At 45.4% G+C, this 19,689-nt stretch overlaps 1 protein-coding gene, 1 long non-coding RNA gene and 1 pseudogene across 6 annotated transcripts; 1 reads left to right on the top strand and 2 right to left on the bottom strand.

Moving 5' to 3' along the window:
- Positions 1-1,604: 1,604 nt before the first annotated feature.
- PRR30 (proline rich 30) lies at positions 1,605-17,001 on the top strand. Of its 4 annotated transcripts, none has more exons than XR_003139862.3 (4): positions 14,493-14,785; positions 14,867-14,919; positions 15,174-15,293; positions 16,334-16,358. XR_003139862.3 is itself a non-coding variant. In XM_025454390.3 (3 exons), the coding sequence occupies exon 3, from the start codon at positions 15,533-15,535 to the stop codon at positions 16,751-16,753; it is 1,221 nt and encodes a 406-aa protein (XP_025310175.1). In that variant the 5' UTR covers positions 1,605-1,822; positions 14,867-14,919; positions 15,174-15,532; the 3' UTR covers positions 16,754-17,001. The 4 variants fall into 4 exon arrangements, 2 of the variants coding, with proteins under 2 accessions (XP_025310175.1, XP_025310174.1); XR_003139861.3 differs by lacking the exon at positions 16,334-16,358 and adding an exon at positions 16,297-16,311; XM_025454390.3 differs by lacking the exon at positions 14,493-14,785 and adding an exon at positions 1,605-1,822 and having other exon boundaries at positions 15,174-17,001.
- Positions 2,298-2,874, bottom strand: LOC112665005 (small nuclear ribonucleoprotein-associated proteins B and B'-like; annotated as a pseudogene).
- Positions 8,169-19,678, bottom strand: LOC112664643 (uncharacterized). Of its 2 annotated transcripts, none has more exons than XR_007403306.1 (3): positions 18,744-19,678; positions 10,971-12,532; positions 8,169-10,045 (listed from the first exon to the last, which is right to left on the bottom strand). It is a non-coding gene; the product is annotated as an uncharacterized LOC112664643 (long non-coding RNA). The 2 variants fall into 2 exon arrangements; XR_007403307.1 differs by lacking the exon at positions 18,744-19,678 and adding an exon at positions 14,261-14,432.
- Between the last annotated feature and the right edge of the window lie 11 nt (positions 19,679-19,689).

The raw sequence follows: 19,689 nt of genomic DNA, 5'->3' as shown, positions 1-19,689 counted from the left end.
AGGAGGAGTAAGGCTGAAGGAACAGCAAATCTACCACAGAATCCCCTGCCTGTCCTCAAGTTCCAACCTTTTCTTGCTGCACAATCCATCTCACATGTCCCTTGTCCGCCCATCTTGAACTCCAGGGGAGACAAAATAGATAAAGTATAGAGAGGACAGAGAAGTAAAGGTGGAGGTATGTAGTAGAATGAGAGAGAACCCCAGCCAACCAGGGAAAGGAAAAAGGAAGACAAGGAAAATCAACCTGAATGTCCATCAGTCAGGAAGTGATTAAATCAATTTTGGCATATCTGGGCAGCCCGGGTGGCTCAGTGGTTTAGCGCCACCTTCGGCCTAGGGCGTGATCCTGGAGACCCGGGATGGAGTCCCATGTCGGGGCTTCCTGCATGGAGCCTGCTTCTCCCTCTGCCTGTGTCTCTGCCTCTCTCTCTCTGTGTCTCTCATGAATAAATAAATAAAATCTAAAACAAAAATTTTGGCATATCCATGCTATGGAATGATGTGCAGTAGCAGAAAGAAGACCTCTATAGAGTGACATGAAAAAAACTCTCCAAGGTGCATGGTTAAGTGAGAAAAACCTAGTTGTAGATCAATATGTCTGATAAAATCCTAGCCAGGATTAAGAACACCAAAACCCAAAAGCTGTTAAACATGACGTTTTATGTGTTTATATGAAATATACAAACTAGACCAAAAAGATACACATTCTTTTTTGTTTTACTCTATAGAAAATAGACCAAAAAAGATGCACACCATGTTTTGTTTTGTTTTGTTTTGTTTGTTTTACTGTCACTGCAGAGAGTTAAACACAATCCTGGGTCTGTGGCACACTGTGGCCTTTGGTACCACAGGGCTTCCTGTTGGCCTGTCTCCCTCCTGTCCTTCCTTCCATCTATCCCCTTTGGTCCCATTCCCATTCTTCTTCCCTATCACCATTCCAAAGTATTTAATGTATACCTTTTGCTAGTTTGTTTAAATGTATACCTTTTGCTAGTTTGGTTTTAAAATATGTACACAAATTCTTTGATACTTCTCTCTTCAAAAGATGGAGCCCAATATCCGTCCCCGTGAGAGTGGGTCAGACTTAGCAACTTGCTCCTAACAAATAAAATGTGGCAGGGCTGCCTGGGTGGCTCAGTCAGGTAAACATCTGTGCTCAGCAGGGAGCCTACTTTTCCCTCTCCCTCTGCTACTCCGCTGCTCATGCGTGCTCTCTCTCTCTCTCTCTCTCTAACAAATACAATCTTAAAACAAAACAAATAAAACACAGCAGCAGTGTCAGCATCTAGCTTCTGGAAGTAGGTTATAAAAGACCCTGTACGACAGCCCAGTTGGCTCAGCTGTTTAGCACTGCCTTTGGCCCAGGGCGTGATCTGGAGACCCGGGATCGAGTCCGAGTCCCACGTTGGGCTCCCTGCATGGAGCCTGCTTCTCCTGCCTGTGTCTCTGCCTCTCTCTCTCTCTCTCTCTCTCTCTCTCTCATGAATAAATAAATAAAATCTGTAGCTTTCTCCTGGGATCACTTGGTCCTCTGGCTCTAGGGCAAGCCAGCTGCTATGTCATAAAGGTACTCCAGTAGTCCTGAGAGGCATAGGTGGTAAGGAAGGGAGCTTCTCACCAACCGCCAGCACTAACCTGCAACCATGTGAAAGCACCACCTCTGAAAGGGACCCTCCAGTGCCCATTCAGCCCTAGGGTGACTGCAGCCCTGGTCAACAGTTTGAATGTGAGTGTCCCTGAGCCAGAGTCACCCAGAGTTTATAACCTACTTCCAGAAGCTGCTCTAACACACAGACTTTCTGACCCACAGAAGTCATGGGAGGTAATAAATGTTTACTGCTGTTTAAGTTTGGGGGTAATTTGGTAAGTAGCAGTAGATAACACATGCAATAAGTGTTAGTCAACCCTGTGTGTTGTTGTACAGATAAATTTTAAATCTATTAAAATGATAATATATTTTATATTATCAGTATATAATACACTATCAGCTCGTGGTTGGTATTATATGCTTCACTGTTACTGCTTTCATTCAATCCTACGGGGGTTTTTGTTTGTTTCACAATATTCTTTTTAAAAAAAAATATTTTATTTGTTTATTTGACGGAGAGAGAGAGCACAAGTAGGCAGAGCAGCAGGCAGAGGGAAGGGGGAAGCAGGCTCCCCACTGAGCAGGGAGCCCAACACCATCCCAGGACCCTGGGATCATGACCTGAGCTGAAGGCAGACACTTAACCGACTGAGCCACTCAGGAGCCCCTGTTTCACAATATTCTTAAAATAGTTTATTATAAACTAGTTTCATAGGCCACAAGAAAGTAAAGGGACTATGTATAGCCTTTCAGGGAAGCAGGTAAGGAACTGATAAGGGCCAAGGTGAGTCAAGGGCCTTGGTGAGTGCATTCCCAGGGGAGGGGCCCTCCCTTCCCAGGAGGAGAGCCCTGCATTCCTGGAGGGGACATGCCCATTAGAGTTGCTCACCCAGGGGGATCCCCACTGGGTGACCCATGGAGGCTTCAGGCCAAGTGGCTGGCCCATCATGCCTGGAAGGGCCCTTGCCCTTAGGTGGGGGAGGACCCCCATGGCTAGGTGGATACTGGGTTGGGACCCTTGCAGTACTGACTGTAGCAGCAGATGAAGAAGCTGCAATAATGCCTCTTCTTTGTGGGGTCATCACCTGTTGGGATAGCCCACCAACCTCTCAGCCTGGTCTAGCAAGCCCTGCAGGATCCTGGGCACTAGAACACTAGCTAGGACTTCTGTGCAGCAGCTCTGCTGATCCCTGAGTCCCTGGCAGCTCAGCAAGTGCCACTCAGGCAATGCCAGTATCTTTGGGAGGAGATCCCTCTACTGTCATTAAGACCAGGTTCCCCCTCAGTTAATTGACTGAGTATTGCCAGAATGCCACCCAGAATGGCAGCAGTCTGCATATCCAAGAGTGTCACGTGGGGCCCTCCAGTCCTACGTGCTCAACGCCACCTGGTGTTGGTATTAACCAGATTCCCAGGTGTATGGCAGGATAGCTATAAAGGGCTGTTTTAATTTGCCTTTATCTGATAACTGACAAGTTCAAACATCCTTTGCATGTGGTGCTTGGTAGAGGGTGCATTTCATTTTTCTCCATCAAGGGAGATGGTTTTCCCAACATTATCAGTTGAACAGTTTATTCTTTGCCTGCATAGTTGCAGCTCCCACTTTATCATATAACAAGTTCCCGTATTTCTAGATAGGTCAATTTCCGAGTTCTCTCTCTCTTTTCTGTCCTGATTATCTTTTTTGTCTATGTTTGTGCTACCAGCACTCTGCTTTTATTGTTATGACTTTGCAACATGTCTTATTATTTGGTAGATGAAACTCCCCTTTACTTTTCTTTTTCAAGGTTGACTGAGTTATTGCTGGACCCTTATTATTCCATATAGATCTTAGAGAAAGTTCATTGGGTTCTTAAATATTCAACTGAAGTTTTGATTGGGATTTTATTGAATACATAGGTTAATTTGGGGGAGTTTATACATCTTTATACTTCTGAGTCAAACATTCAAAGAGCATGAAATGTCTCTTATTTTATTCTAAATATTTTTATATCCTTTATTAATTGTATAGTTTACTCCAGGAATGTCTGGGTATTCTTGCCCCAGTGAAATAGTTCACTGTTTTGTTGAACTAAGTAGTTCATAGTTTGTATTGCTCTTGAAAATGCTCTTGTTCTATTCAATTTTCTAGTTGAGGGCTGCTATACAGAAATGCTAGCAAATTTTTAAAGTTTGTCTTGAATCCAGCAACCTTACTGAACTTTCTTATTAGTCTTGAAACTCTGTTGCTCCATTGGTTTTTCTTTTCCTTTCTTTTCTTTTCTTTTCTTTTCTTTTCTTTTCTTTTCTTTTTTCTTTTCTCTTCTCTTCTCTTCTTTTCTTTTCTTTTCTTTTTTCTTTTCTTTTTTTGTATTAAGTATTTTATTTATTCCTGAGAGAGAGAGAGAGAGAGAGAGAGAGGCAGAGACACAGGCAGAGAGAGAAGCAGGGTCTATGCAGTGAGGCTGACGTGGGACTTGGTCCCCGGTCTCCAGGATCAGGCGCTAAACCACTGAGCCACCAGGGCTGCCCTCCATTAGTTTTTCTAAGTAGATTTTAAAAATGAAAATTTTATTTCTTCCTTTCCAATCTTTATACTTGGTCTTTTTTTTTAAGATTTTATTTATTCATTCATGAGAAAGAGAGACAGAGAGAGACAAAGATACAGGCAGAGAGGGAAGCAGGCTTCATGCAGGAAGCCCAACATGGGACTCGATCCCAGGTCTCCAGGATCACGCCCCTGGCTCAAGGCGGCGCTAAACTGCCGAGACACCCGGGCTGCCCTGTTTTTTTTTTTTTTTTTGCTTTTTTTTTTTTTTTTCTTTAGAGTACTTGTGCTTTCAATACTACGTTAACTGGAAGTAGTGATAGCAGGCACCCTTTCCTCTCCTAGCCTTATCTAAAATTTCTCCATTAAGCATGATATTTGCTGTGGGCCTTTGATATATAACTTTTACCAATTTAAGGAAGTATCCCTCTAGTCCTTGTTTGCTAAGGGCTTTTAGTGCTTTTTTTAAAAAAATCATAAGTAGGTGTAGAACTTTATCAAATGCTTTTTTTGCATCAACTGAGATACGATCATGATTTTTCTCCCTCAGTCTATTAATATGTTAAGTTATTTTGTTATGTTTTCTGATGCTAAATGTTGCTTGAATTCCTGTGATAAGTCCCATCTGCTTTAATTTTTTTTAAGTACACTCTCTGGTTCATATCGTTAATACATTGTTTAGGATTTTTATAGCCATTTCATAAGTGAAATGAGGTTCTAATTTTCTTCTCTGTCATTGGTTTTGATATCAAGGTTACACTAACTTCATAAAATGAGCTGGGGAACTCTCACTCTTCTACTTTCTGAAACAACTTTTTATATAAGATAGAAATTCTTCTTTGAAGTCAGTAAAACTTACTTGTAAAATCACTGGGCCTCGTTTTCCTTTGGTAAAGAGGGGAAAAAATGTTAACTTTCACCTTGGTTTCTTTGGTTTCTTGTTGATGGTTTGAAGTACCTTGTTTCTTCTTTTTTTTTTTTTTTTTTTTAAGATTTTATTTATTTATTCATGGGAGACACAGAGAGAGAGGCAGAGACACAGGCAGAGGGAGAAGCAGGCTCCTCGCAGGGAGCCTGACGTGGGACTTGATCCCAGGACCCCAGGATCATGATCTGAGCTGAAGGCAGTTGCTCAACCACTGAGCCACCCAGGCGCCCCTACCTTGTTTCTTCTTATCAATACTTTGTATTTTATATTTTTCTATGAATTTGGCCATTTCATTTAGGAATTCCAATACTTTAATGTACAAAATGCCCTTAGAAATATGTCTCCAAAGAAATGAGGAAAACAAAAGTCCTATCCAGCAGAAATTTTCTTTGAAGAGCCTAGGCATTTCTCAGACTTGAGGAAAACAGTGTAGAACTCTGAGAATGGCCAGGAAGTTTGCCCAGGAACAATGCTTGTCCAACAAAATGGGCATGGCCTTGGATTTCTGCTAAAACCCAAAGTTTCAGTGACTCTTTACAGGCCAACAATTCTGTGGTCAGACTGGCAAGATTAAGACTGATGTGGGGCGCCAGGGTGGCTCAGTTGGCTAAGTGTCCAACTATTGATTTTGGCTCAGATCATGATATCAGGGTCTTGAGATCAAGCCCCATGTCAGTCTTCTCACTGAGCCTACGTAAGATTCTCTTCCTCCCTCTCTGCCCTGCCTCCCATGCTTGCATGATCCCCCCCTCTGTTAAAAAAAGGGGGAGGGAAAAAAAAAGGGGGAGGTGATGTGAAAAAGCTCTGCACAAAAGACCCACACCTTCTAAGGGGTGTAAGAACCATTCCTAGTACATGAACTTTTTTTTAATATAATTTTTTAATTTTTATTTATTTATGATAGTCACAGAGAGAGAGAGAGAGAGAGAGAGAGAGGCAGAGGGAGAAGCAGGCTCCATGCACCGGGAGCCCGATGTGGGATTCGATCCCAGGTCTCCAGGATCGCGCCCTGGGCCAAAGGCAGGCGCTAAACCGCTGCGCCACCCTGGGATCCCCCTCCCCTTTTTAAAAGATTTTATTTATTCATTCATAGACACACAGAGAGAGGCAGAGACACAGGCAGAGGGAGGAGCAGGCTCCATGCAGGGAGCCCGACGTGGAACTCGATCCCCGGTCTCCAGGATCAGGCCCTGGGCTGCAGGCGGCGCCAAACTGCTACACCACCAGGGCTGCCCAGTACATAAACCTTTTTGCCATTGAAACTCAAGGTCATAAGAAACTCTTCTGGCACTCCTAAAGAACAAAGGTGTCTATGGGAAGTATAGCCCCTTTGGGGTCAGACATCATTCTAATCTTGAGAGAACTGCCCATCAGGATCTCAGGACAGAGGGATGGCATTTTGAAAGATAGAGCAAGAACATGTTTACCAGACATAACAGAACTGTCTTTTGCCCTCCCATATATATATGTAGCTACTCTGAAGGTATAAATGCCAACCTTCCAGGGGCTCTCCTCCCAAGATCCTCAGACCAGGTTCAAATAGCCACCTCCAGAAAACTATCACTACTAAGGAACTCATGGGGTAGTCCAGAATTTCTTGCATTCTAACCATCTGTAAGATGAAAAGTAGCCCATGAAATGAATGGTAGGTATTCCTAGGCTTCCAGTTCAATATTCTTTCTTAGAAAGCATTAAGTTGTTGCTAAAGCAGACCTCTCCCAGAAGCTTCCATCTGAGATTTAAGCAGGTCAGGGCCAAAGTCAGACTTATAGGGGAATCCATGGAAACCCTTGCCAGATGGTAAATGGATATATGATCTCTTCCCTTCTGTAGGAACTTACCTATCAGGGAAGGAGGGAGATCTGACTCTGACTTTTCTGAGCCTTGAAGGACATAGGGAAGGAAGGAAGAAAGTATTAAAGCCACACTTGCAGCCATGTGGAAAGAGATCTTGTGTCAAGTGTCTTTTCAGAGTTAGGTGACCTAGACACCCTTAAGGAGCTCCTCAATCTGAAGGCTCAGTCCTCAGAAGGAATGCAAAGTCATGGTCATATGAACCTGAGACTCTTAGGCTATCAGTGTTGTGTCTACAGCAGAGATGTTGGTGTATAAAGGAAAACTTACATAATGAAAAAAAAAATGTTCACAAAGCCCCAAGTGGTGAACCAGAAGAAAGTGAGACTGGATGTACAAGGAAGAGCACTTCCCACGCCAGAAGGTGCGGAGGCCATTTCTAGCACTCCATTATCTCCAAGCTGATCTCAAGGCAGTGGGTTCTGCATGGTGAAACTCGTCTCCAGGGCACAGCTCAGGTCCATGCGCTGCCTGGCTAATTCTGTGGCATGCTACTACCGGGAAGCATGTGTGGGCAGCTCTGTAAAGGGGAACCTTGTCGCCGCCTTATGCTTCATCTCCAGCAGTCGGGTTGTGGCTACAGCAGGGCACATTCTGCTGGTCTGACTGGGCTTCGTGGAGCACACAGGCAGCAGATGGGTGAAGGCCCAGCTTCTCCAACAAGTATTGTCTTTTGAAGTTGTTCTGGGATATCTACTTCTTGGACACAGGCACAATCCCAGGAACTAGTGTACCTCATGAAAGTTGGGCCTCATGGCTTCTTCCTTGGCCTCTACTGTTGACAGGTTCTCTTCCTGAGTTTTGTTTCTACAGAGCACCATCAGCCCCTGTTATCACGGGCTGTGGCCGAAGCCCAGGCACAATCCTATTTGGGTGGAATTGGCTCTCACTGAGGTATAGAGAGGAAGTAGATGTAGGGTAGGACTATCTTCGCCTCAGAACTTGAGCCCCACCTCTCAAAAGCTGTTATTTACATTTGGAACAATGACTTCTTGGATAGCAATTGAAGTCCCTTTGAAAAAGAAGTGCTTGGCAAGCTCAGGATCCTTCTGCCAGGCAGTGGGGCCAGTGAGAAGGGACAAGAAGAGCAGCCTTCTCCTTCCCCTTCTAGAACAGTCACTCATACTTCTCTCAGTACCTCAAGTATTATAGAAATGCCCTAGAAGTTTCACTACTATTATAAGAGCCCTATTTTCTTATTTTCAAATCCCTATTATGTCTCTAGATACTTTCTCTTTTTTTCTTTGTTCTTTATTTCATTTGTGCCCAACTCTCTTTTTGTTCTTAATAAGTGCTACCAGAAGTATGCTTAGCTTATCTATCCTCCAAGGACCAGGCTTTCTTTTTCTAAATACTCTATAAAGAAAGTTTATTTATAAAAAATTGTGACATAACATAAAATGTACCATTTTAAGTATACAGTTCAATGGCATTAGTACATTTACATTGTTGTACAAACATGACTATCATCCCTTCACAGAACATTTGTCATCTTGTAAAATTGAAATGATTTTTTAGATTTATTTATTTGACAGAGAGAGTGAGAGAGAAGGAGAGAGAGCTTGGGGGGGAGGAAGGGGCAGCAGAAGGAGAAGCAGACTCCCTGAGGCGCAGGGAGACCGACACAGGGCTCAATCCCAGGACCCTGAGATCATGACCTGACCCAAAGGCAGATGCTTAACCAACTGAGCCACCCAGGCGCCCCTATACTCATTAATCAATAACTTCCCGTTCTCCCCCCCACACACACACTCCTGCCCGCATCTGGCAACCACCATTGAACCTTCTGTCTCTATGAATTTGACTATTCTAAGTACCTCATATGAGTAGAATCTTACAGTATTTGTCCTTTTGTGACTGGCTTATTTCACTTAGTGTATCCATAAGGTTCATCCATGTTGCAGCATGTGTCAGAATTTCCTTCCTTTTTAAGACAATAAAATTCTGTTGTATGTATATACACATTTTGTTTATCCATTCATCTGTTAATGGACATTTTGGGTTGTTCCTACCTTTTAGCTGCTGTGAATTTTAGCCCCCACTTTCAGTTCTTCTGGGTACATACCCAGAAGTGGAACTGCTGTGTCAGTTCTATTCTATTTTTTCTATTTTTAATTTTTCAAGGAGCGGCTGTACTGTCTTCCATAGTAGCTGTACCAGTTTACATTCTCACCAGCAGTGCACGAGGGTTCCAATTTCTCCACATCCTTGCCAACACTTGTTATTTTCTAGTCTCTGTTTTGCAATTGTCATCCTGATGAATGTGACTCTATAGTATTTTTTAAAGTGTGTAGTTCACTAATTTTTAGCCTTCTCATTTTTATTTTCTTCTCATTCCTTCACTTTCCCCTAGTGTTCATTTTTCCAGCTTCTGAGAAGAAGGCTTCGTTGGTTTATCTTAAAGTTTATTGTATTTTGCTAAAATGATAAGGGGAACAATGGAACAAGAAGACAATCATCATAAACATATGTTTGCACTTAATACACAGCCTCAAAAATACATCAAGTGACAATTGACAGAAATGCAGAAACAGATAAATCAATTAGAGTTGGTCTTTACATACCCCTCTCAGTACCTGATAGATTACATAGAGACACCTAAGCAGAGATATTGAATGGTAGTTAACACACTCAAGAGACTAGATATAACCCAAAATAGAGTCCAAACAGTGAACATCCCCAGAGAGAGTAAAAATAGGAAGACTGTTAAGGCTAACTTTTAAATTTTACTTTTATAATTCTGTATTGTTTAGATTTTTAAAAAAGATTTTATTTATTTGAGAGAAAGAGAATGCTCAAGAGAGACAGGGGGAAGGGCAGACAGAGGGAGACGGAGAAAAAGAATCTCCAGCAGATTCCATGCTGAGCACAGAGCAGATCCCACCACCCAGTGATCAGGCCACCAGCCAAAATCAAGAGTCAACCAACTGAGCCACCCAGGCACCTGAAATGAAGAAACTTTTTTTTAAAAAAGGATTGTATTTATTTATTCATGATAGACACACGGAGAGAGGTAGAGACATAGGCAGAGGGAGAAGCAGGCTCCCTGGAGGAGCCCAATGTGGGACTTGATTCTGGGATCCTGGGATCTTGCCCTGAGCCAAAGGCAGATGCTCAACCATTGAGACACCCAGGCCTCCCGAAGAAACTTAAAAAAAAAAAAAAAAAAAAAAAAGAGAGATTATTGCAATTCCCAAGTTATAAAATTCATTTACAAAGTAGGAAATAAAAGTAATGTGAGAAAATACATGAGGTGAGTACTTAAGGACTATATTTAGGTACCTACATGCCCTTGGGGATAAGGTACATTGCATTGCTGAACTGCAAAAGCACCTCACAGTGGGTCAGAGCACAAGTGTGTGGACTTTTTTTTAAAGATTTTATTCATTTATTCATGAGAGACAGAGAGAGAGAGAGAGAGAGAGAGAGAGAGAGAGGCAGAGACACAGGCAGAGGGAGAAGCAGGCTCCATGCAGGGAGCCCGACGTGGGACTTGATCCCGGGTCTCCAGGATCACACCCTGGGCTGAAGGCGGCGGCGCTCAACTGCTGAGCCACCCGGGGCTACCCGTGGATTTCAATTCCCATCTAGCAAGTCTCCTCAGTAGCTAGTTTGAGAGAATGAATGTGTTAATCAACTTTGGAAGAGTAAGAAAAGAAGCATCAGAGAGGCAAATCTGCTCATACTCACTCCAACACTGTTCAGAAAAGATAGAACTTTGCCTAACATTATTTGAGTATTTCTATTGATGTGAATGAAACTGAATCTCTTAGCTTGGTGCCATTAGGCAACTAATTCATTAATTTGCTCAACTTCCCTTATTCTGAGTCCAAGATCAAACATCTTTCTGATTCCCAGGCAGGTATGCCTACATGATTTGAGAATACTGGTGATGTTGAAAACAGGAAGTCAGTCCCTGCAACTATGATTTCTCATAGTAATTCAATGATGTGGATTCTGATCACATTTTGTTTTCCCAAATACCTAGACTATAGAGGGAATACGTGAATTGTTTCTCATTTGTGAGAGATACTTTTTTTTTTTTTTTTTTTAAATCAGCTTCTGGCACTTACTTGAGGCTGTTGTATTTTAGTTGGCATGGTCAAGAGCACATTTCTCATCCTGGAAAGTAAAAGGCCAGATATAATTGTTTTCCCTAATGACATAGCATATATGGCATTTCCAGATGGTTGTATGTCCTCTAGAAGTTCCTTTACTTGAACTAACTCTGGCCATTGTGATTGTCAGTTTCCTTTCAAGAGCTCACATATATTTCTGTTTAATAATTCCATTTAAAATTTTCCTTGTGGGGGATCTGAGTGGCTCAGTGGCTGAGCTTCTGCCTTTAGTTCAAGTCGTGATCCCAGGTTCCTGGGATCTAGTCCTGCATCGGGCTCCCTGCGGGGATCCTGTTTCTCCCTCTGCCTGTGTCTCTTCCTCTCTCTCTGTGTGTCTCTCGTGAATAAATAAATAAAATCTTTAAAAATAATAATTTCCTAGCAAGCAACTAGAAACTGATATGAGATCCTGGAATTTGTCTTTTCCCCTTTTCAAATACTTACTGATCTGTGGTTATCTGACACTTCTCTTATAACTATGACTTCTCCATGAATACTCAAGGTAGTTCTGCAAACAGTTCTTTCCTACTGTATCATATATCCAACTCAAACAGAAAAGAAAAAAGTGCCAAGGTCAAATTTTCTTAGATAATTTTCAATTTACCCATTCATTCATCTATCCTTTTAAGGCACATTTGCATATTTCTAGAAAGAGCATGCTATATAGCATTTGAAAGAAATCAAACACAGTGCTCTGGCCTAGGATTGGAAAAGTGAAGGGTGGAAAGAGTGCGTGGTAGATGATATCTATAACAGGAAACAGCTAACAGACTAAAACAAGGTCATTAAAAAAATAATAATAAAAAAATAAAACAAGGTCATTACAATATCACATTTCCAGCTTGGACACTGAGTACTTAGAGAAGAACCTCTATCCACTTGGTCAATACAGTTTTACTAAGCATAGAGTAAATAACACAAACTAAGAGAGAGCTTGATTAGTTTAAATGGAAGTTCTTTTTTTTTTTTTTTTTTTTTTTATGATAGTCACAGAGAGAGAGAGAGAGAAGCTGAGACACAGGCAGAGGGAGAAGCAGGCTCCATGCACCGGGAGCCTGACGTGGGATTCGATCCCGGGTCTCCAGGATCGCGCCCTGGGCCAAAGGCAGGCGCCAAACTGCTGCGCCACCCAGGGATCCCTTAAATGGAAGTTCTTATAGAAATTTTTTGTTTGAACAGCAATCTTCAAATTGGGGTCCTCAGACCCCTAGGGGACCATGAATATTTTCCAAGAGGACCCAAGTTCTAGGGTGACCAATTATCCCAGTTTATCCAGAACTGTCTTGGTTTTAGCACTAAAAGAGCATGTTCCAGGAAGCTCCTTAGTCCCTAAGGCTGGATCTCAACTTACCTGTTTCCTCCTCCCTAAAACTGATACGCCTGAGATTTTGCTGATTTTCCTTTCCCACCACTCACCTTTTCATAAGGGTCCTCCTCTCACTTGATACAAGCCACGACTCTTACTCATTCCTAAATTTATTATGACTTACCCTGGACTGAAAAAACCTCCAGGGCACCTGAAAGAAAAAAAAAGACAGAAATATTGATATGGGCAAAGCCTCCTTCAATATAGGCATTGTAGCCCCTTGGTAGGGGCTCGTCTTTCAGTTACATGATGTGATGGTTAATTTTTTTAAAATTTATTCATGAGAGACACAGAGAGAAAACAGAGACACAGGCAGAGGGAGAAGCAGGCTCCTCGCAGGGAGCCCGATGTGGGACTCGATCCCAGAACTCCAGGACCACGCCCTGAGCCAAAGGCAGACACTCAACCGCTGAGCCACCCAAGTGTCCCGTGATGGTTAATTTTATGTATTAACTTGACTGGGCCATGAGATGCCCATGTATTTAGTTAAACATTATTTTGGGTGTGTCTGTGAGGGTGTTTCTGGATGAGATTAATGTTTGAATTGGTAAACTGAGTGAAGCAACTCGGCTCCCTAATGTGGGTGAGCCTCATCCAATCATTGAAGGCCTGAGTAGAACAACAACAACAACAAAAAAGGCTGAATAAGAGAGAATTCACTCTCTCTGCCTGATTATCTTCAAGCTGAGGCATCAGCTTTCTTTGCCTTTGGACTCAGATCCTGGAACTGACACCATCAGCTCTCCTGGTTCTCAGGCCTTTGGACTGGGGCTGTAACTATACCATCAGCTCTCCTGGTATCTAGCTTGCTGACTACAGACCTTTGGACTTCTCAGCCTTCATAGATATAGGAGCCAATTTCTTTTTATTTATTTATTTATTTATTTATTTATTTATTTATTTATTTATTTATGATAGTCACACACACAGAGAGAGAGAGAGAGAGAGAGAGGCAGAGACATAGGCAGAGGGAGAGCAGGCTCCATGCACCGGGAGCCCGATGTGGGATTCGATCCCGGGTCTCCAGGATCGCGCCCTGGGCCAAAGGCAGGCGCTAAACTGCTGCGCCACCCAGGGATCCCCAATTTCTTATAATAAATCTCTATCTGCCTATCTATCTATCACTGTACATAAATATACACAACTGTAAATGAAACATTTTTTTGGAAAGACACCAATAGGATATATCTATAACTATCATTTATCTATTCAGGTATAGACTACATCAAATAGAAGAGCATGCTTAGATTTAAGTGATAGTTGCACAATCTGTGAGTAAACTAGAAAAACAGTGAATTGCACACTTTAAATGGATGGATTGTATGGTATGTAAATTATATCTCACTAAGGCCATTAAGAAATTACTTATTAAAACATATATCCCAAGGGGGGAAACACTATAGAGCACAATCCATTGCCCAGAAAGCAAAAGAAAACAGGACTTTGGGCAGCCCCGGTGGTTCAGCGGTTTAGCATTGACTTCAGCCCAGGGCGTGATCCTGGAGACCTGGGATCGAATCCCACGTCGGGCTCCCTGCGTGGAGCCTGCTTCTTCCTCTGCCCGTGTCTCTGCCTCTCTCTCTCTCTCTCTCTCTCTCATGAATAAATAAATAAATAAAATCTTAAAAAAAAAAGAAAAAAGAAAACAGGACTTTGAAGGGAGAGCCCAGCCGAGAGAGGCTCTATGGTATGAGGTGGTAGGAACTGTAAAGTATATGCGCAGAGAGGAAGGGGAAGGTTAGGGCCTGACAGGGAGACTGAGGATTCCAAAGAATTTTGTCTACTTTAATTTTTTTTAAGATTTTATTTATTTGTTCATGAGAGACACAGAGAGAGAGAGAGGCAGAGACATAGATAGAGGGAGAAGCAGGATCCTCACAGGGAGTCAGATGTGGGGCTCGATTTCCGGACCTAGGATCACACCCTGAGCCAAAGGCAGACGCTCAACCACTGAGCCACTCAGGGGTCCCTGTCTGCTTTAGTTTTGTTAAAGGCCATCCTTTGAACAATCTCTGAAAGAAGGTCCTAGAGCCTAAAGGAGCAGTATATTATGTCAGCACCTGACCTTTGTGACATAGGCACCAGGTGCCAGGGAGAGCTAACCCCAAAGAATGGAGTTCCTAGCTCCCCAGGGGGGCGGCAACGCCACCCCTTAGACAAAGTCCAGTCTTCTGGAAACTTTCACCAGCTGGCCCCACTGCTGCTGCTGGGTGTGCTGAGGGCCAGCCTGAGCCAGAGGACGTCGGCAGCATTAGGGGTGACGAGGAGTCAGGGAAACCAGAGTGGCAGGAAATCAGGATGCTTGCAGAATCCCTGATTTAGGTTTAAGAGAGCAAAAGTCTGTAACAGAAGACCTCCTCCTGGCTGAAGGAGCACCAAGGGCAAGGCTCAGACAGAAATCTAGGTCAGCATGAGTTTAGGGTGACAGATACTGGGGACAGAGGGGGTGTATCCACCTTTTGGTGACTGTTCCTCTCTCTCCCAGGTTCCTCATTGCTGAAGTGCCTTGTGAAACTCAGCCCAGAAGAACCCTCACTGGTAAGAGCTCACAGCCCCAGAACAGCCCCAATTTCTGGTCCCATCTCAGCGGCCATCCTCAAGCCCCTCCTCCAACTCTGTTCTACCTCCCCACCTCCACCCTTCTCCCCCTCAGGTCTGACTTTCTCTGGAGCATTTTACCAGCTCTTCTGACCCCAAAGGTGACACAGATTGAGGGTCTTGGTAAACTAGTCTTCAGAGCCAGAAGTGGACCAATTCTCCCAATATCTTAGATTCTGTTTCTTTCTCTCCAGGTCTACGGGCTGCGTCTTCCTCCCTTAGCCCACCCAAATAGTTGCCGCTGTCCCTCAGCACCCACGAGGCAGCTCTGATTCTCCATCCCTATACATCCCTCATCAATGGCTGACTGCAAAGTGAGAGGCCAAGTTTAGACCCAAGCTGCTGCCCAAACCCTCAGAAAGCCTAGTGCTGCGGGATTGGGGGGTCTCCTTGTCCTGCCACCAACAGCCGCACCAACACTAGGCTGCAGCCACACTTGTGCACCGAAGGCCCTGATTTCTCAACCAGGTCTGGCCTCAGAGATACTGGTCCTATTTCTGCCAGGTCACTCGTCTCTGGTCTTGAGGCCCCAATCCCTTCTGAATTCAAGGCAATGTTGCCTCAAAACAAGGACCAGGTGCTGCTACAGAACACAGTACCCCCTGGGCACCCTCCTCTGCGCCCCTCGCCTCTTGTGGACTCACCACCCAGCAACCTACAGCCTCTGTCTCCCCAGCCACCACCCTCTCCCTCCCACCCCCCTTACTCCCCTCCCCCACAGTCCCACTCTCCTGGCTCCCATTTCTACTCTTCTGACTCCAATTCTGACTTTATCCTACACCCTTACTCTTCCTCTCTCCCAAGCTCCCCCAGTTTCTTTCATCAGAATTACCTCTCTCTCTCCTTCCCACCCTCTTCCTCTGCCTCCCACCGGCTATATCCCTCCCCTGCTCTCACTCATTCCTCCTCCCCCTCTCAGCTGCGGAACACCTCTCTTCCCCAGTCTCATAGCCAGTCGGCTTCCCACCCAGGAGACTGCCCTAGCTCCTCTGTCACTTCCCGGACCCCCAGCCTACCTTCTGGTGGGGTCCACTTGAACAGGCAGACATGGCCCTGGCATCAGTACGGGGACACCGGGCCCCCTGGGGCAGTGGGGGAATGCGTGGCAAGCGAGAGGGACCCTGCAGAGTTCAGGGACCCGGGGGCCCTGGCCCAGGCCCTCGTGGTCCATCTGGGGCACCGCCGCATTGCACACGACCTGCGGCTACTGCTTCTGCAGCGCCTGTGGCTAGGCAAAACTGGCCAGGCCCCAGTTGTAGAATATCCTATATGCCTGGTGTGTCTCAAGCCCCGCAGCCCTTCTTGCCCCATCCCCAGGTACAGGACTGGACCCCGGCTGCTTGCCTTTCCCCAGCTACTGCCCTGTGCACAGGGCCAGGAATCCGGACCACTCCGCATAGGCATTGGTTTTGGCCTCCGCCTGCCTCGGGGCCAGGCCAGGGCCTTGCATCTGTTGCCAGAAAGAAGGCCAGAGGAAGCAAGGCCTCAGGGCGAGGCCACTCAGGCCCATGGATATCAAACTTGGGCATCCCAGGCTCCAGCAGCTCAAGCACCAGTGGCTCGGCCTCGGGTACGGGCAGATCCAGCCCCTGGCACACAGTCCCAGACCGAGAGCCTCAGATCTACAGGCCCTCGATTTCCAAACTCTACATGCTTTTCAGGGCCTCTACCTCAGGCACCCAAACAGGCCACTGTCTCCCTGAAGCGCAGGCCTTCCTCTGCCCCCAAGTGGCCTGCCTCTCCAGAACCCATTCTCCAAAAGTCACCACCCTAGTTCCAGAGCCTAGGAGGCTACTTGGAGCACCTCCTCTGAACCCTGCTGCCCCTACCCGGCCCCAGATCTCGGGGAGCCCTCGAGACACCCTGAAGGGCTGGCTGGCAGGAGGTCAGGTGTGTTCTCCAGCCTTGAACCCTGGGAGCCCCTTATGGAGTCTGCTCTCTCCTGGCTGAAGAGGATGAAGGATCCCTGAAACCCCATTCAGCCTTCATTGTATCAATAAAGCCTGACCCTGTAAAACTAGAGTTAGTGCCTGATGTGGAAATTTGGGGTTTGGAGTGAACAGTCAAGAAAGAATTCTTGAGACATCTTTGGCGCAAAAAGGTGGTTTTATTAAAGCACGGAGGCAGGACCCATGGGCCTTAAGTGCTGTGCTGGGGTTGTAAGGGGTGACTGATTATATAAGTTGGGATGGAGTTAGGGATAGTATAAGTTTCTAAGGAATTTTGGAAGCAAAGTTTCCAGGACCTTGAGGGGGCCAGCTATTGTTAGGAAAAGTTCGTTTATTATTGTCTAATAAAACGTTAGTCATGAGACCCTTCAGATATCTCTTAGTAGGGATCCCTGGGTGGCTCAGTGGTTTGGCGCCTGCCTTTGGCCCAGGGTGTGATCCTGGAGACTCGGGATCGAATCCCACGTCAGGGTCCCGGCATGGAGCCTGCTTCTCCCTCTGCCTGTGTCTCTGACTCTTTCTCTCTCTTTCATGAATAAATAAATAAAATCTTAAAAAAAAAAAAAAGATATCTCTTAGTGGGCCATATGCTTGGAGGATGATTGCTAACATATATCTTGCGGGTAGAGATAAAGGACTTTTCCAAAGGAATTTTTATATGTTAAAGACTTCCAGGATCCTAGAAATTGGGATTATGTTAAACTAAGGTTGCCTTTTGCCTCTAGCAAAGTATTAACATTGAGGCAGTTGAGTTCCCTGAAGAAGGTTACCCAGCCTGTCTCAAGGACTTGTCAATAGGCTGTAAGTTATAATGAAATTTAATTTTTCTCTTTTGCCTTTGTTTCCCACATTGATGGAGGATAGTCAGAAGGAAGGTAGGCAGAGGCAAGGGAGCCCCTGTCCTAAGAGGTTTTTAAGGGTTGAAAAGGAAAAAGACCCCATCCTGTTATTCTAGGCCTTACTCAGGGCCCCAGCTTTAAGTCTTTCTACTGGCGACTTACAGTTTGTATGTGACAGGAAAGAAGCTGATGGCTGTGGGTGTCCTAACTCAGGCCTGTAGCCAGCTCAACAGCCAGTGGATTATTTAAGCAAAAAGCTTGATCTAGTGGCCTGTGGCTGGCCAGCATGCCTTAGGGCAGTGGTGGCCCTGCCCTCTTGATCCCTGAGGCTACTACAAAACACTACCCTGGAAGGAGCCCTCCATCCTTTCACATGTGAACAATGACCTGATAGGTTGAGGACAGTGTAGACAAAAAAACTTATTGGGTGACAGGCACTTGAAAGGTTAATCAGATTAAAACAGCCCACAGCGGGATCCCTGGGTGGTGCAGCGGTTTAGCACCTGCCTTTGGCCCAGGGCGCGATCCTGGAGACCCAGGATCGAATCCTACGCCGGGCTCCCGGTGCATGGAGCCTGCTTCTCCCTCTGCCTGTGTCTCTGCCTCTCTCTCTCTCTCTCTATGTGTGTGTGACTATCATAAATAAATAAAAATTAAAAAAAAATATATTTAAAAAAACAGCCCACACCAAAGAGCCTTTAAAAACCCCTAGATTTAAACACCAAAATGGCAACCCTCTCGGGTCCCCTCCTTCTTTGGGAGCTCTGTACTATTGCTCAATAAACTTTGCTGCCCACCACTCTTCATTCTTCTAAGCGGTGTGATCAAGAACAGGAAGAAATCCTACAACAACATAGTGTCCTGCTGAGCAGACACTGGTTCTGTGGGTAGCTGAACCCACAAGAGGCCACAACTAAGCAAGGGGAGGAGGACAGTCAAAGGGAACAGAGTGGCCAGGACAGTAGGTGCCACATACCTGAGGAGGGTGTGGGATCCATAAGGCCTGAGCACCTGAGCTGTGCCGAGGGCTCTGTGAGGCCCTTCACACAGTTGATTCAGTTTGGTAGGACAGATGATGGCATCCCCAAAGACGAAGCCACTGGGCCCCTTCCTCCCAGCGCACTTTAGGTTAATAAGCATGCTGACTCAGGCAGCCGGGGATGCAGCAGGAGGGGTCTCCTTGAAGGAATGGACATTCCTAGAGTACACTTGCAGAGAAACTTTAAGAGTCTTCATGTTGAAGATCAGAAACCCAAGGGTTTCCCTCAGGAAAGTGGGAATGCCAGGCAGAAAAGACACTTGCCCTGCCTGGGAGCCAAGCTGCCTCCCTCTGAGGGTGTCGGCAGGGAGCAGCCTCCACTCCCAAACCCCTGAGTGCAAGGGCAGTGTGCAGAGCTGCAAGACTGGCCCAGTCTCACATCTGCCAACCACAGACCATAGATGTTTTGCTATGTAAATAGAGGCCTCCTCAAACTAGCAATCAGTGGATTGAGGATTTGAAGCCAGTTTTGAAGTCCACACTGCCTCCATTAAAAGGGAAAAGACACAGTTCATGTTCCTAAATGTTGGATTTCCAAGGTGTGTCGCAGCCCTTAACCAAGGATTCTTTTTTTTTAAGATTTTTATTTTTAAGTCATCCAACCTGAGGCTCAAATCTCTAATCCTGGGCTCAAGAGTGACATGCTCTACCAAATGAGCCAGCCAAGAGCCCCCACGGATTTCTTCATTAAAGGTTCATCAGCCTCCCTTCGTTGTCATTAGCTCCCTTCCTTCGCCTCCCGCGGAAGGCCCGAGCCCCGCCCCTTGGAGGCGGCGTATGCCGCTCCTCCCCGCGCAAACATGGCGGGGGCTGACGTCACAAGGGGGACGGAATCCTGGGGCGGGCGCTCCAACAGCGGCCCGCTAGTGCTGACGCGTATCGG

Source organism: Canis lupus, chromosome 17, assembly GCF_003254725.2.
Source record: "Canis lupus dingo isolate Sandy chromosome 17, ASM325472v2, whole genome shotgun sequence".
NCBI lineage: Eukaryota > Metazoa > Chordata > Mammalia > Carnivora > Canidae > Canis > Canis lupus.
Note: the sequence above shows the minus strand (reverse complement) of the source record. Positions and strands in the feature narration are given on the sequence as shown.